The 17,734-nt window shown below is 49.1% G+C and overlaps 1 protein-coding gene across 2 annotated transcripts in view; it reads left to right on the top strand.

The window, feature by feature from the left end:
* COL22A1 (collagen type XXII alpha 1 chain) overlaps positions 1 to 17,734 on the top strand; it is a 292,457-nt gene that overhangs the window by 258,945 nt on the left and 15,778 nt on the right. For both annotated transcript variants that reach the window (XM_046641629.1, XM_046641628.1), the window contains 6 exons: positions 2,558 to 2,611; positions 6,934 to 6,978; positions 7,742 to 7,795; positions 9,637 to 9,690; positions 14,953 to 15,006; positions 16,516 to 16,587. In XM_046641629.1, coding sequence (XP_046497585.1) covers positions 2,558 to 2,611; positions 6,934 to 6,978; positions 7,742 to 7,795; positions 9,637 to 9,690; positions 14,953 to 15,006; positions 16,516 to 16,587 — 333 coding nt within the window. The remainder of the gene's footprint in view (positions 1 to 2,557; positions 2,612 to 6,933; positions 6,979 to 7,741; positions 7,796 to 9,636; positions 9,691 to 14,952; positions 15,007 to 16,515; positions 16,588 to 17,734) is intronic.

Consider the following 17,734-nt stretch of genomic DNA (forward strand, 5'->3'; position numbering starts at 1 on the left):
TCAGTGACTCCCACCAAGGGCGTTCCTGAGTTCAGCTGTGGGTTCATTCTGGAATCTGTGGCCATCTGTGTGACCATCCTGACGTTTATCTCTCTGAGCTGCTTGGGAGGAAATTGGCACAGGAATGGGTGGTCTCAGGGACCCCCCGGAGAGCAGACCTGGAGACAGGATCTGGAGGCAGGTGGAGCACTTGGGAGGCGATCCCAGGAAGCAGTGAGGAGGTGAGGAAATGGAGTGAGGAAGGAAGGAAAGCCACTGGGGGCAGGCCAGGGAGCGAGCCCCTCCAGTGGGCCATTAGGGCCCAGCCTTGCTGGAGACCCTCCCAGAGTTTGGGATGCATACGCCTGGAATCCTTGCTCCCAACCCTGCCAGGGGACCAGGAGGCTGGGCTATTTATCTATCAACTACAAGCCTGTTTTGATGGAGGAATCACTTGGGCCTTCCACACCTCAGAGTCAAGCACCCCTGAAGGCTGTTCTGTTCACAGCCTCCAGCCCAGGCAGGACTGTACAGCAAAGGTGAAGGCGTTCTCCTGGGTGAGCCAAGGAATTCTGGCTTGGAAATAGCAGCCTTTGCTACAGGTGTTAGGTGGCCACTCTTCACTTTGACTTATTCCTTCAAGTTCTTATACTTTAGGGACATGGATGGATTGATATATAGTATAGATGATGGATGGATGGATGGATGGATAGATGATGGATGGATGGATGGATAAAAGGATGGATAGATAGATAGTTGGATTGATGATGGATGGATTCACAGATAGTGGATAGGTAGATGGATAGATGATGGGATGGATGGGTAGATGGATGGATAGGTAGATGGATAGATACACAATGGATAGATGGATAGGCAGCTTTTTGAGTTGCCTGTTGCATAGTTTTTATTAAGAACATTTGAGCATTAATTATAGCATAAGATAAAGTACAGAGCCTCTGGAGCCAAAATGCCTGGATTAGAATCCAAGCTGTGTGCCCTTGAAGAGATCACTTAACCTCTCTGTGCCTCAGCATTTTACCTGAGGGATGAAGATAGTGCCTCCCTCAGGGGTTACAGTGAGGACTCATTGACATGATTATGTGAAGTTGTGCCTGGTGCATGGAAAACCCTCAACAGTTACTGGTTGTTACCATTTTTTCTATTGGTAACTTGGGCCATCCCAGTGTTGGCCATCCCACTTGACTGTGGGGCAGGAACCAGGCTAGGTCTGTATACCCTCAATCACAAGGACCTATGGGGGGGTGTCCTGAATTTACAACTGAGGAACAGATCCAGGGAAGGGAAATGACACCCCAAAATCACCAAGATAGAATTGACAAGCTGAAACGGAGGAAACAAACAAATTTGAAAATCAGAGCTTTGTACCCTATCCTCCTTCTCTGTAATTTTTCCTCTAAATCCAAGGATGCCCATTTCCCTCTCCTATCCCCCTGGTGGACCCCATCTGATCCTCAAGGTTTATAAGCTGTGAAAATGAGGGGGAAATTTGGGGGACTAGGCTCGCCGTCCTGTTACAATGAAGGCGGGGCCAGCATGCGGCCGCCTTGTCCCATCAATCAGATGTGCCCTCTCACCCACCTTCCCCTGCTCCTCTGCACTCTCCCCCACCTCTGACCACCGCATCTGGACTTTAACACCCAAGTCTCAGATTGGCTTTTATTCATGGTGTGGTTCTATCCAGGGCGATCCCAAGCTGCTCGTAGTGAAGACTTTCAAATAGCAGAAGTGTCCTGGGGGCCGGCCAGGTGGCGTAGTGGTTAACCGTGCACACTCTGCTTCTGTGGCGTGGGGTTCGCCAGTTTGGATCCCGGGCACAAACCTACACACTGGTCATCGAGCCATGCTGTGGCAGCACCCCACATAGAAGAACTAGAAGGACTTACCACTAGGATATACAGCTATGTACTGGGGCTTTGGGGAGAAAAAAAAGAGACGCATTTGCAAAATATGAAAAAGAAAATGAGCTTAAAAAATAAAAAAGTGTCCCCATAACTTCTTGATAGTTAGGAGAGGTTGGAACGGGGAAAAGGATGGGTGAATTACGACCTCCCTGTCAGTAGGCACAGCTGCTGGGGTGAGGAGAGCATCCTTTTGGGTGTCACACAAAGCTGGGATTCAGTCTGGCTTTGCCGTTTATTAACTTCATGAAGCTATAACTTCCTTGAGCCTCAGTGTCCCCATTTGTAACATGCAATAATTATTAATTGCCATGAAGAGTTTTCGTAAACAGGCATAAAGTCATTTATAACAAAAATGTCTACGTAATTTCTCATCCGGACCAGAACACTTCTGAGGATAAACAGGGGCACACGAATAATTGCTTCAGAGATGACACCTGTGCAGCCTGCACTGTCTCAGGGAAACCAAGAACGTAATAGGCTGGAGTACATGGTGTTGATTTGTTTGGACTGAAATGGACCAAAATGGCTGAGGAAAGAGTTGGCAAGGTGGCCAGAGACTGCCTTGTGGAAACATAAACTGTGAAACCCAGGCAGCCAAGAATAAGAAGATCCTTAAAATGTTGTCCTCAAATTCTTCTTTTCTTCTTTACTCACAGGGCAAAGCAGGAGAGCCGGGTCTGCCAGGACCTGAGGGAGCCCGAGGTCCCCCCGTAAGTGCTGGTGTGTGTGTGTGTGTCTGCGTGTTGTTCACAGCAGAATAAAGCCGTCAGCCACATGGCTGTGACACGGTGGGTAGGGTGCCCTGGGACTGCCCCACCGTGGATTCCAAAAGCACCTCTCCTCGGAGACAACGGTGCTTCTCCGTGATAAATTCGGTTCTTTCACGTGCCATGGCTGTAAAATTTACTTTCAAAATTGCAGCCATCATTGTTCTAAGTTTTCTTTGTTCTATTTATTATAATTTTAATTATAATTTAATTATAATTTTAATTGGCTTTCTTTGGATGATAGAACCTAAAAATGAGTCTTAATTTTAGTTTTGAACACTTTCCACACTAAAGGGCTTTTTTCCCAATTATAAAAGTAACCCATTCTCATTGCATAGCAATAACAAATTATGATGGTAATAATAAGAGAAAGAATAAGAAAAATAATGTGATAGAGAAGAAAATAGTTACTTATAATTCTGCAACACAGAGGTAAAACACTGTTAGCATTCTAGTGTATTTTTTCCAGTCATTTTTCTCTATATATGAATTCTGACATTTATATATCAAAATCTATATCTAGCTGTCAAGCTATTATACATATAAACATACACAGACACTTTTTCTATAAAAATGAACTCAATCTATGTATTTTGGGGTTGTTGGTGTTTTGTTTTTTGCTAAATGCTTTGCTCTTTTATAATTTCAAAATTCTTTACACAATTCCTTAAATTTGTTTCTGAAGAATATATGTTTTTAATGAAAACCTTAAAATCCAATTATCAGGCAAGAAGTAGGAGACAAAAATGCTAGTTCTCTTTCCTTAATGTGTTTTCCTGTAAAAAAATCAATAACTCACCTGGCTAGTATCCAATAAAGAAGAAATAAAACCCCAAAAAATCAATGTTCCTTTTCCTAAATCTCCTTGCTTTTCACCTGACTGCAGCAGGAGAGGAAACTTAAAAATGGGAATACTACCTCTTGTGGGGGATTAAAACACAGAATTACTGATTGGTTTTATTTAAGGTGGTTCCTGTTTTATTGGAGGGAGAGTGACTGCTTTTTAGCCTAGGAGACCCTTTTGCTGGGACCCATGTTGGGGCATGACCCATCTCTGGATTAAAAGTTGTAAAGAATCCTACCCCAGTGTGAGGGCAGAGATTAGAGACCCAGGCAGATGAGAGAAGACTCTGGTTGACATGGCATGAGTCAGAGTGGCGTGCACTTTGAGATAGACAGACCTGGGTTCAGCCTTTACTTTGTCATGTATTAACTTTGTGACCTTGGTCAGGAGATCTTACTGATCCTTTATTTCTTTTTCTATGAAATGGGGATCAGAATAGCTCCCACATCAGTAGGGTTGTGGTGAATACTAGAGGAGAAAACTCAACACACAAAATTCCCTGCCAAGTGCCTGGCACATTGTGCGTGGCTCCCTCGGTTGGTGCTTTCGCCCATTATTATGTGGGAGGAGAGCACCCAGGGTCTCTGCCTCTGAGCTGGCTGGATTTAGAATTCTGATGCCTTTGAGGAAGTTGCTGGAACCCAGGCAGACCCTGTCCTTCTCCAGGGAAAGGCAACTGGGCTGGTTTGAGCAGCAGAGAGCACCGTTTATCTCTTATTGAATCCTTACGGCAACCCTGCCGAAGTAGGTTCTACCCTCATTTTACAGATGTGGAAACTGAGTCCCAGGGAAGAGATGTAAAGTGCCCAGGATCCCACAGCTGGAACAGGGGAGCCGTGGTTCCGTTTGAGACCTGACTCCCAAGTCAGCCCTGCCCCATGGAACTTAATGGCATAGGAAGCCTCTCCCCGTAGATTAATCCCACAAGGCTATGCCAGGCGGGCTTTTGTATTATCCTCATTGTAGAGATGATGATGTTAGGACACCAAGGGATAAGACGAATTTTCCAAGGTTACAGCGGTTGACTCTAGGATCAAATCTGAGATGACTTCATCCTCTCCTCCTCCTTTTCCTCATTGGTCACTGACACTTCCTGACAGCTCACCAGGTGACAAGGCTGTGTCTGGTTGCAGTATCTCATCCATTCCCACCACAACCTAATAGGGCAAGGACCATTTCCCCAGTTACAGATGAAGACCCTTAGGCACAGAGGGGAGACATGAAATGCACAGTCACTCAGCTCGGGGATTAGCAGGGACCTGAAACTCACCTGGCCAGGCTCCTGACCCCCTTCCTCCCCTGCCTCTCCCAGAGTGCGGGAGCTTCACCTTCTACGGTACCACCTTGCTGCTCGGGAAGTCCCTCAGAGCCTCCCTCCTAGAGGCCAAGGAAGGTCACACATTCTTACATTCTTATCACCCCATTGGGTGAATCAGGTAGAGAACACATTTCCAGAGCATCAACTACAGCCACCACACCAGAGTGGCTGCTAGGCTGTAGCTTTCTTCAAATGGCCAGACTCCAGGACTGTCTTCTCCCCAGGAGGGTCTTCATTTGCTTCTTGAAACCAGGAGATAAAATCAGGAGACAAGGTCAGAGAAGAGCCTGGTGGAGTCAGCCAGGGGACATTCAGCCTTGGCCCTATTTGGCCATAAAGGGCTGCCTCCTTGAGTTGGTGTGACAGTGGAGAGGAGTGCTTTGCAGTCAGACAGACCTGAATTTGAATCATGACCCCACCACTTGCTATCGTGTGGTAGATAGGCCTGAGCTGGAGGTTTCTTATCTATAAAATGGGGAAAATAAAGCCTATCTTACAGGACTTCTTACACTGAAATGAGGGCACATATGACGGATGTAGCACAGCGTGTGGTCGGAGCTCCACAGACAGGAATTTCCTCTCTTCTCTCCTACTCCATTGTTGCTGCTCCGCCTTCCCTTCCTGCCCTCAGTGAGTGAGGAGTAGGACAGGACCTCATGCAGGGCCCTCCTAACTACTCATGAGCAGGGAATGCTCGCCCATGCTGCACTGGCCCCTGTCTGCGGGGGTCTGTGTTAGACAATTGAGATTAGATTCTAGACCCCATCCAAGGTTCTCCCCAGAATCTCTGACCTGTGTGCACAGGCATCAGCCCCAGTCCACATTCATTGCTTTGTGGCAGCCACTGTGGGGACCAGCTGTCCAAGGGCTCATCTAGCAGGAGACTCAGAATAGTACTCTGGCAATGATACAAGGAGAGGATGCAAAATGACAAAGGCACTAGGAGGGTCTTAAAGAGTGACAGTGGGAGGAGTGATAGATATGGTGGCTTCTGGGATGGGAGGCTGGTAGATAGGAAGATTATAGGAAGGCCTATAACCAAGAGGAATGCATCCAACGGGCAAGGGGCATGCCAAGGAGACAGAACAGCATGCACAAAGGTCTGGAAGGGTGGAAGTGTGGGGCCAGTTATGGGAACCACAAATGGAGCAGTGTGTGCAGCTTGGAGAGGACATTGAGACCTGGGCCATGGTACACTGATGGTGGCAAGGTAGGCAGGGGCTGCTCAGGTGGAGTCTGCCTCCTGTGAATGCCCTGGGTCTCAGCAGGCAGGGAAAGTCCCCTGATACTTGGGTTGGAGAGGTGCTCTTCCAAATGGTCAGGGACAGAACCTGGGGACAGACCATGGAGAACAGTGGAAAATAGGATCTAGGCAGACCTGCCTGGGTCCAAATTGAATGACTTTCTAACTCTGGGACTTTGGGTGGGTATTTTATTTCTCTGAGCCTCAGCTTCCTCATGTGTGAAATGGGGATTATTACACACTTGGGCTGGGCTGTTAGAAAGGATAGTGTCAGCTCTGCTAACAGCTTCCTCTTCGCTCATAGGGCTTGAGCCTCTATAGGGGAGCTTCAGGTAACATATCTCCAAGCTGTGGTTCTGCACAGGGAGAGCCCAACACTATGGCCCAGGATGAGGTTGTGGGGCTGGCTGTACTCACAGGTGTTGGATGGGACCAGCCATGACTGTAGGAACAAGGAAGGCACCCCAGGACCTAACTCAGGGTGAAGGCAGTGTCTACAAGGGGAGCACTGGCCCCAGAAGGTACAAACCAGCTGGTGCGAGATCAGGAAGGAGAGGAAGAGGGAGTTCAGGAGACATGTGGAGTGAAGCCCCAACACTCTAGGGCATTTGTGGGACAAGCTCCTGCTGCAGAGTGAGCCAGGAAGAAGGGCCTCGTTACCCAGTCACGAGGCATCGGGGCCTGGCCCACACGTGGAACAGGGCAGGGCCCATCACATTTCAGCAGGTCTTGAGTGAAGGGAGTTGGATGAGCCACAGCGAGAAGGGTCAGGATTCGGCTGGACCATCACACCAGGTGCTGCCCTTTCTCCTCTTCTCAGACTGCTCTTCAGTGGAATAACTTCATCCTCTTTCTTCTAGGGCTTCAAGGGCCATACAGGCGATTCTGGTGCACCTGGTCCCCGGGTAAGTGGACATCTCTTCATGGAGGTCATCCCAGATGGGCCTGAGCTGGGACTTAGAGCCAGAGGGCTCCAGGCCGTGCCAACCAGCTCACTACCTTGTCACCCGAGAGAAGATGTGGGTGTAATTGGAAGCATCACCTCCCAATCTTGGTCTAGATTTTCTGAACATTTCTTCTGGGCACCAGACACTGATGCACAACCCATTTGACCAAGTCAGGCTGGAGTCGAGTGTGGTCCCTGTGGGCTGTGCTTCGCACAGCCTGTGTAGCTGAGGCCTAGAGGGTGTGGGTGATTTTCCCAAAGTCCCAGAGCCAATGTGTGGATAGCATCAGTTCATCCCAGATGCCCGTTTTCTTGTCCTTTACCTTCTTCCCTCTCTTCCCAATGCCCTCAAAGAAAGGGAACCCAGGGGTCCACTGGTTAGACCCCCTGCCATGCTCTATGTAACAGAGAGAAAGCTGAGGTGTGAAGGGGTCATGTGGGTCAGCAGGTGAGGAGGCAGAAGGCCAGGCGGGCCGGCCTGCCCCTTTAGCTGGTGTTCCCCTGCAGCACAGAGCACAGCGTGACTCAGCCACGGCAGACCTCAATGCCAAGCCAGGACCCTGTCTGAAAGGGGGTCTTGCCCTAGAGTGGGGCGCCTTCTGGTGGGCCATCCCCCTGGGTCATTCCCTCCCAGATGCTCAGAGACACTGCTATTGAGGCAGCTGGCATTCTGTGTCTTTCTCCCTAACAGCAGGCCTTTTGTTTCTGCTTCCCCTTTCTAGGGAGAGCCTGGTGCCATGGGGCCCCCTGGCCAGGAAGGGTTACCAGGAAAAGATGTAAGTGTGCATGTCCTGTGGGGTCTGGCTGGGCCTGCAGGAGGGGCTGTAGAGAAAGTGTAAGGTGTGCTTCCCTGGAGGACCAAGAGACACCCAGAACTGGGCCAGGGAGGTGGGGCCACTGCGGAGACACTCATAGGTGGATTCTTGGAATCCATCAGTGATGTCTCACCTGCTTGAGACGCCACAAGCCACGTGAGTCCTCCTTGGATCCTGAGGAGGCTCTGGGATCTGGGCTTCCAGCTTAATGGGCCATATGGTTTATAAGGAGGCTTTGCTGAATCAGTCGTGATTTATCTGGTGGTATCAATGATGAACCTGTTGGATCCAGACTTAGATGGTTTAAGCAGCATTTCAGAGTCTCTCCCAGATTATTTCTCCATCTCCAGTGTTCTACAGTCTCATGAACCCATCACAGCTACCACCACCTCGTGCTGTGTGGCACTTTGTACTGCTCACCTGCACTCATTTATTTTGGTCTTGGGAACAAGGCAGGACAAGTCATCTTTTATGCTAGTCATACAGATAGAAAACCTGAGACCTAGAGAGGTCAAGACACTTACTCGTGGTCGCACAGAGAGTCAGAGGCAGGAAGAGGCAGCCTGGCTTCTGGATCTGCCAACTTCACATGCCCACAGAGGGCCGGCCGTTGTACATGGCATCCTGCAGGGCAGTCTGATATGTGTTGACACGGCTTGGCTGCCTGGGAGTGGGTGCTTGGTCAGAAGCATGGGCACAGGGTCCTGAGGTCCAAGGAAGCCACATGCTCACCTCTTTGCATCCTGCAGGACCTGCCTTTAACCACTGGTGAAGTGTACTCTACCCCAGGATCTGAGGCACTAAAATCATGTTGTGTTCTAGGCTGATCTGCTGTCCTGAGGTGGTGGACCTTGAAAGGATTTTAGAAGAAATCCAATCTAGTTCACATATTTTTCCTTAGCAGCAGAATCTGTTTTACAAAATCAGTCTGACATGTGGAGCCCTCTGCATGCAGTGAAGAGCGGCTGCATCAACCCAGCACAGGGCCTCTCTCCAGCCCCACCCCCAAAGGTGCCTGGAACACCCTAACGGGCAGTTTGAAAATCCTGGTCTACCCATCCCTCCCATTTCAATTGACTTGCAGAGGGTATGCAAGGAGCTCCCCAGGCAGGAATGTGGCTGAGTTCAGCTTGCCCAGCAGGTCAGAGTGCAGCTGGGATGGGAGCCCGGGATGCCAGGCTGTGGGGCAATGCTTTCTTCCCTTCTTCTCAGCTATCTGACTCTTCCAACTTGAAAGCCCCATTTTCTGGAGAGTTTTACAGTCTACTTTGTGCAGGAGCATGGCCAAGCTTCTGTATTTTCCATTCACAACGTGGAGAGAATTATTCCCACGTCCTAGGGTGCTTGAAAGGCCGTGTGAGGCCATGGTAGTGAATCGCCACTGCTTCACAAACTGGAAGGTGCTGTACACATGGGCGGTGAGTTCCTTACGGTGGTAACGGAGGCAAGAACGGGACTCAGGTGACTGTCGAGCGAATCAGGAACAGAACTCCAGGAAAGCATCTCTTCCCTGGTTGCTTCCCTTATTCAGGATGGAGCTACCTGAAATCCCTTGTGGGACCAGGTAGAAAATGTCTAAGCAAGTAAATACGTAAGTGCACAAATGAAGGTGCGTTTACTCATCTACGTGAAATGGGTTTGTCTATATTTGGAATAACTGGCCATCGATGATGATGAAATGTGCTGGACACAGTTTGTTGGTTGTCTTGGGTGACTTGAGGAAGTTTGGTCCACATTTGAAACGGTGCCTCCATCATCTTCTTGCAGCGACTCTGTGATAATGTGACCTCTCTCTGTTCCAGGGTGACATTGGACCCACAGGGCCACAGGGTCCCCAAGGATTGAGGGGCCTACCGGTGAGTTTTGCATTGAGAGTAACCTGCTCTTTGTTTCGGCAGGGCTTGCTACCATGTAATGTTTGGTTGGCTCAACCTGGTGTGGCCTTATGTGTTGTTGAAAATGGCAATTTGTCTCAGCAGCTGGTAAACAGCCACTGCACTAAGCCCCTCTAGCGCCCCATCAGACATGCTCCAGGCTCTTTTCTGGGACCACCTACGCACAATATGGAAATTTAGAAGGTGCTCCCTCATATGGCCATTCTAATGTTCAGTTCATGCTCTGTGTGTTAGTTTGCTTGGGCTGTTGTGGCAAAGAACCACAAACTAAGTGGCTTAAACAACAGAAATTTATTGTCTCACCATTCTAGAAGCTGGAAGTCCAAGATCAAGGCAGGGTTGGTCATTCTGAGGGCTGTGAGGGAGAACCTGTCCCACACTTCTCTCTTAGCTTCTGGTGGTTCACCAGCAATCTCTGGCATTTTCTGGCTTGTCGAAACATCACCCCAATCTCTGCCTTCAACTTCACATGGCATTCCCCTGTGGGCATGTCTCTGTATCCAAATGTCCCCTTTTTATAACAACATGGTCATATTGGATTAGGGGCCCACTCTACTTCAGTGTGACCTCATCTTAACTAATTACGTCTGCATTAACAGTGCCCTATTTCCAAGTAAGGTCGCATTCTGAGATCCTGGGGATTAGGAATTCAACATATGAATTTTGGGGGGGGGGGGACCACAATTCAATTCATAACACTCCATATGGTTGATAAACATTTTGAGTATTATCCCTGCCTCTTCATGCACCTAGGCAAATCCTTCTCTTATCTAAGAGCAGCCTGAGAGAGTATGGAGAGGGAGGCAGAAAATAGCTCCTTACGTGCCTCGTGCTGTGCAGAGAGGAACATGTGTCTTCTCCCATTTAAGCCAGGGGCCCTCTCACAGAGGCTGCTGTCATGCCCGTGCCTGTGTACATTAGCATGAATGTGATCCATGCCAAAGGTAAAAGGAATCCTGCAGAATGGAATGTTACAAAATAAATAGAAAATTCCCCCTTCGTCCTCCATCCCCCACTCCAGAAGGAGCCACTGTTAATAGCATTTCATATATCTTTTAAAATATTTTCAATGCACTTACCAGTATGTAGATAGAATACATTTGTTACACAGCACTTTATCTTTGTGGCTTGCTTATTTTGTATAGCTTGTGTATGGGTGTATATTTTGAATGAGTAATGGAATAGATGAATGAGTGAATAAACCTCTAAGATAGATACATGGGCTTCCTAGATCTCGGTTATGTAGCTGGTAAGAGCTATAGGTGGGATCTAAACCCAGGGCTTTCTGACAACAAATCTGATGTTGTCCACCTATCATGGCTATGGCTGTGTGCTTTGTCTTCAGGATCCTGCAGAAGGAAGGTGGGGCAGGTCGTGTGCATTTGAATGCCACATCTTTTCCTAACTCACTGGGTAGAGCCTCATTCTCCCCTGATCGGACCACAATGACTCAAATCCAGCCTTCCATCCTAAGTCGGCAGCCTGTGGCGTGCGGGGAGTCCAGACACCTTCCATGCACACAGTTGAGGATCCCCAGCTGGTGTGAAGACAGCCTTCAGATCAGGATGTGGGCCTGTGCCATGCGGAGCATTCTGGCCCTGGGGCAGGTGTCCCAGCTGTGTAGGGATGGGTGTAAAGTGCACTGTAGGGCTGCCCACAGGGCAACATCCATGCTCAGGACAGGGCATTTATACCCTTCAGATTTCCCTGTCTCCCCTGGCTTCGTATTTTCCACTCTACAGCAGCAGCTCATTTTCTGACCACACCCATCTCTTCCTTTTAGAATGTGATGTTTGTTCATTCAACAGGCATGCATTGGGTTGAGCTGAGAGCAAGGAGCTGAATCAGGCACTCTGCATCTATTCTCCCACTGAATGGGGTGGACCTGCACACTCCCTGAGGGTATCACCACCATCCCTATAGGCCTGGATGAGGATACTGACTCCAACTGGGCCCCTCACCAGTGACACTTAGCCAGTTCCAAAGCCCAGGCCCTCTGGGGCTTGCATTCCCAACAGGTGCCAACTGGTTCTTGAGGTGCCAAAAATCCTTACTCTTCATGTGTCAAACACAGATATGCACACAGAACAGCAGCAGATATAGAGTACTCTTGTGGTATTAAAATTTCATATGGGGCAATTAGACAGAAAAGGTCTGAATAGGCACCTGGACAGGGGTTGTAATGACAGAAAAGTGGAGAAGCAGTGCTCTGGAGGCCCCAGGCATGGAGTGGCACCTGAGTGGGGCCCCTTCTGGCCCCTCATTGGCCTCCACATCTGAGCTCTGGAGCTGAGCCATGTGGGCTCCATTCCTGGCTCTCCTCCAGCTCGTCTTGTGGACTGGGTAAGTTTCTCCATTTCTCTCGGGCCTCAGTTTCCTCATCTGTAAAATGGGGAGAAATTGTAAGAATCCAGCAAGTTAACCTGGTGAAGTGATAGAACAGTACCCAGCACTCAGAACGAGCCCAGTAGTTAGCATCCTTGGGCCCCGTGCTGGTCTCGTTCCCGGAGGAAGAGGATGTCTTTGCTCTGTTTCCCTCCAAGAGGGCACTCAGTAAATCCTTGATGAATGCAGATGCGTTCAAGTTACACAAGAGGGAAAGGGAAGGAGATTTTGGGAACAGTGAGGGCTCCAGGATGCGGGCAGCAGGCCTGGGTGAGGCTGCGAAATGCCTCACGTGCCACATGCAGCAGGCAGGGCTTGGCCCCAAAGGCCCGAGGTCCCCGAAGGCAGTTTTGTGGTTTTCTACTTTGTCCCCATTAATTCTGAGATGCAGCATCAGGAACTTGTAACCAACAATACACTGCTAAAGTTCTCCAGATGCTTATTTTCTTGAACACGTTAGAGCGGTTCCAGGTTATTTCTCTGAGAACCTCACCCTCCTCAGTCGGAACTGAGGTGCTTTCCTGAGTGAAGAGAAGGTCCCAGCAACCTCCGCAGGTTCACATGACCTTGAACCCGACACGGGACATATATGAGGTGCTTCCAGGAAATATCGGCAGAGTCCAGTCCGAGGGACTGCGCTGGCATTGGCATAATCCACACACTGAGTTCTCCCCAAATCGTGTGAGGCACGTGCTGTTATGTCCTAGTTCACAGATGAGAAGTGGAGGCACAAAGAGGTTAAGTAACTTGCCCAAGCTCACACAGCGAGTAAGTGACAGAGCCAGGATTTGGACTCAAGACTCTGGTTCAAGAGTCTGCAGCTTAAGCACTTCGCTGGGCCTGTGTGTGCTAAATTTCCTTCTCAGAACAATCCCCCTTGGTGGGAGAGGGGCTTGGAGCAGGGATTTGGAGCTCAGAGCCATGGGGGCAGGGGGTGTGGCCTTTATTCCTGAGAGTCACAGAGACCAAGGGGTTCCATGAAGACAAGGGGGACGGAGGAGTGGCTAGAAGCCCAGGTGGGGGCCAGGTCCCAGCCCCAATCAGCCTCCAGCACCCTGACAGGTGACAGGTGGCCACCCAGAGCCCCCCCTCCTTCTGTGCACATCGGCCTGTGTTGGCACCGTGTGCTAATGTGTCTTGGCCCTTATCCTCCCTGAAAACAGAGAGGACCAGAGGGAGAAGGAGGAGAGATATAATTACCATAGGGATGAGCCAAGGGGCATATTTTTAGAGGGACACAGATGGGTTAGTGGGTGGGTGGAGGGAGGTACAGGGAGGAGCCATGGTGCAGCCTTCCCTGGAAGGGAGGAGCTGGGAGCAGTCGGATACCAGCTGGCTCCTTGGTATCAACGCTTGCAGGCTCGGAGATCCTGTGCAGGTCCTGTGCTTGCTCTGTGCCTCGGTTTCCTCATCTGTAACATGGGGATAAAGACATCTACCCTACACGATTCCTGGCAGGATCCATTGAGGTGAGGCACATGAGTCACCCATGACCACACATGCACTTTTGAGGCACAAGGTAGAAGCCCTATTTGTGATCACTAACCAACAAGCCACAGCTTTAATGAGGGTGGGCTAGCATGAGATGGGGTCAGTGCCACCTGGGTTCAAACCTCAGCTCCTCTACTTCCGTCCCAGGCAGCTTGCTTAGCATTTCTGTGCCTCAGCTTCCCCATTTGTAAAATGGTGGTGTTTATGTCTGCTGTGAGCAATAAGTGAGTTAATGCATATGAAACCTGGCATGTAGGAAGTGCCTGGGCAGTATTAGCTTCTTCTTACTGTCATGTGTGTCCACAAAGTTGGCGTATTTGTGAATGCATGCTTCACAGATTATAGAGCATTAGCATCTTTTGGTTAAAGATCAATGGAGAGTGGTTTCCTATGATGTTCTTGGTTCATTCATCTAGCACAGAGCCTCCCCTCTATCTGGCATTGTGCTCGATGCTGGGCATATAGAGAGAAGCTAGGCACAGACTATCCTTTGGGTTACTCCTGGTGGGGAAGAGAGCCAGGTAAAGACACAGCCAGTGGCAGAAAGTCCTGAGAGGGAGGAAAGTGGTGGGCAGAGGAAGTGACCAACTCAGCCTGGTGGAGTTGAGCTGGGAATTTTAGGCTTACTAGGAATTTGTTTGATTCTCAAAGATGGTAGCTAGGTGAATTGTTGAACTTTCTGATTTTCTATGCCAGCAGGGATCTTATTGGTTAAATGTGTTTATCAAAATTACGAATGTGCACAAAATATTCATCAAGTTAGAGAGTGTTGGAATTGTGAGGGTCAGTCCTGGATCCTGGAGTGAATAGACCTTCCATTTAGTAGCCGCATGACTCCATGCAAGCTACTTTTCCTCCATCTCAGTATCCTCATCTATTCAATATAATGATGCCCCTAGTGGAGGAGTAACATGAGATCAGCACAAGGACACATTCTCGGCTGAGAACAGCGCTGCAGTGACGTGAGCACTTTTGTGTTGGATGGTTTGTTTGTTCTCTAAGATGGTGTCTGAGTGGAAGGATGAATGGATGAATGAATGAATGTGGTCTTGATTGTTTACTGTGCCTGTGCTGTGGGCAGCAATCACCCGGCTAGGCTTTTTCATAGACGTGGACTAATTTAATTTCACAACAGTATTATGAATTAAATATTATGAGCTTCTTTTTCAAGTTGCAAAACCTCTTTTGAGTAGTGAAGTGGTTACTGAGAGCCATACTGATCCAAGTAACACTCCTAGATGTGAATCAGCTTCTCCACATCTGGCAATCTCTCTGTTCCACCATCCTGCTCTGTGACACTCTGGCAGAGAGTCCTGGCAGAATTGTTACTTGTGTTTCTTCCACCAGGGTAAGAATGGATCACCTGGATCTCCAGGGGACCCTGGAACCCCAGGAAGCCCAGTGAGTACTCTTCCACAGCTGCAGGGTGGAATCAGGCAAGATTTGAAAGGGGATTTGGCTCATATCACAAGTTGTCTGGTCTCCAGCCCTCAAGGCACTGGTGGGAAAATATGGGGTTTGAATGGCAGAAATTGCCTGGAGGCAAGAGGATCCAGGAAAGACTTTTCTTCCGGAGTTTGAAATACATATGATCATGTACTTGGCTCTCTTGTCCACAACGATAGGCACCCAAAGGGACAAAACTATTAAAGACCAAAAAATATATATAATAAGGTTGCATGGTAGTTGCTTGATATTTTTAGAGGGTGGAAGGACAGGGTCAGGCCCACCAACTTTTCCCATCTCAGATGATAGGGTAACTGTGCAACATGAGAAATGGGTGTAGTACAGATTTATCTGAGAGGGTCCTACTGCAGGTTGAGAGGTGGGGGATGGGGAGAGTGAGAAGGAAGAATGGATAGGTAGTAGAAAGAGGGAGCCATGAGTAGTCAGTAAAGTCATGGGCACTGGATAGAGGATTCAGGATTTGGGTTTCAGGTCTGCTAAATGGGGAGATGAGGTGGGGAAGATGGGTCTCTGATGGATTCTAGGGTTGGGTAGGTCAAAGCCTGTCCACTAGTCTCCTCCCGCCTGAGCCTTCTTGTATCTTTATTTGGTAAAGTTGGCAGCCCCATTGAGAAGACCACCCTCATGTGTGATAGTCAAGCAACAATTGCAGTAGGCAATGGCAGACTAGTCCGGCCAACTAACTGTTGTCACTGTGGAAGTTAGGGTGACTAGCCCATCCTGCTTTGCCAGGAATCTTCCTGGTTTCAGCACTGAAAATCCTAGATCCTGGGAAACCCATCATTCCCAGGCAAACTGAGCAGTGGGTGATCCTAGTGGAGACCCATCTTCCTGTTGGGCCAGGGCCAGCTGTGCCAAAGGGGTCTAGCTCCTTAGCTAATGTAATGAGTTCCTTGGGAGCCATGGTATGAGGCTTGTCACTGCTGGGGAGACCGAGCAGATGGGATGGGATTGGGTCATGTGGCTGGATTCACTCCCCATGCAGAGCTGGTCCCAGAAGAGCTGAACCACATATGGTGGCATCCCAGAAAGGTTGGAGCTGAAAGATTCCCCAAGGCTTTTTTCAAAAAAGTGATCCTACCAAACCATGAGCCCCAGTGTCCTATTGGGAAGAAGTCTGCTGCTTTACTGGAGGGCTAATTGAGGGGCACACACACCGGGGTGTTTTTTATCTGTCCCATTTTGTTTCTGTTGCTTTGAATGGAAAGGCCATCAATGGTTTACAGGGAGATTCTCGTCTTGCTCTCCAACTCCATGACAGCGCTATCAGGATTCAGAATACCCTGAGTCTCTCCCTATCCTCTTCCCCTCCATTACAGGAAAGAGGTATTCTATTTTGTTGATGTCTCAGGCCTTCAGAGTACAGAAGGGTTATGAGGTTTCTGAATCTTCTTGAGGTGGCACTTGACCTTGAAGAATTAATTCCTTGTTTTCTCTCTGCAGGGCCAGAAGGGAAACAAAGGAGAAAATGGCAGCCCAGGGCTCCCCGGCTTCCTGGGTCCCCGTGGTCCTTCGGTAAGCAGACGCTCTGATGGGGGCCAAGATGACTGACTCTAGATGTGAGGTTCCCATTCAGTACATTTCCTGCCGCCTCCTGTGTCCTCAGGTCCATCTGCTCAGATTACAGTGGGCTGGTGTGTGGTCAAAGTTGCATCATGGTTTGGGAGACAGTGGAGTGCACTGGCTACAATGTGAACCAGATGTCACACCTGCGTGGGAGACTCAGCCCCACTGCTCTCTGATCCAGAGGTCTTGGGAAAGTCTTATAACCTCTGTGCCTTAGCTCCTTCATTATTCTAATGGGTATAAAGCAGCACTTTCCTCTGAGAACTAGGTGAGATGATTTATGTAAAGGGACTGGCAATGGTGCCCAGCCCATTGCAGGTGATCAAGAAATATAAAATAATTGAATGATGGCCGTGGTCGGGTAATGGTGGTGATAATGATCCTAAGAACTTCAGGGACCCTTCAAAATCATATTACAGATGAGCAAGTTTGGGTTGTAGGAGCAGAACACGTAGGTGGTTTATTCAAGGTTGCATGGTCAGTCTGTGCTCCAGCTGGCTCTGGAGTCTAGGTCTCCTCACTTGACAGCATGATGCAGAGAAGCTGTAGGGTGATCTTTGCCAGGTTTCTGGGCAGAGGAATGCTGCGGGATTCAGATATTTCCAACCAAGCCCCTTGGTGCATTCTGCATGCTACAGTCCACACCCTGGGCTGCTGACCATTGAATGAGGGTGGTATGTAACATGCGAGAGTAGAAACTTTCCCATGTTCCTGTCCATCCCCCTCCAGTTTAATTCTGACTCCGAGGGTGCCCCACTGCCAGCCCAGCCCAGCCACTCGACATGACCCCTTTCACCCTAACATGGCTCTGTCCACTGATCTTTACTTGATCTTGTTCATTCAGTTGCCCAACTGTTAAAGGCCCCCGCCGCTTCCTCCATCCCATTATTAATAACCTGGCTGCCATGGAGCTACCAGGTACCTACTCTTCTAGACTCATTGCAACAATTATTCCTTTACTCACAGTAATAGCAGATCATTTGTCGGCAAGGTACAGCTACCATTCCTATTTTACTGAGGAAGAAACTGAGGCACAGAGCCAGTAAGTGGAGAAGCCAAGATTTGAACCAGACAGGCTGACTCCAGAGCCCAGAGT

Source organism: Equus quagga, chromosome 16, assembly GCF_021613505.1.
Source record: "Equus quagga isolate Etosha38 chromosome 16, UCLA_HA_Equagga_1.0, whole genome shotgun sequence".
Lineage (NCBI taxonomy): Eukaryota > Metazoa > Chordata > Mammalia > Perissodactyla > Equidae > Equus > Equus quagga.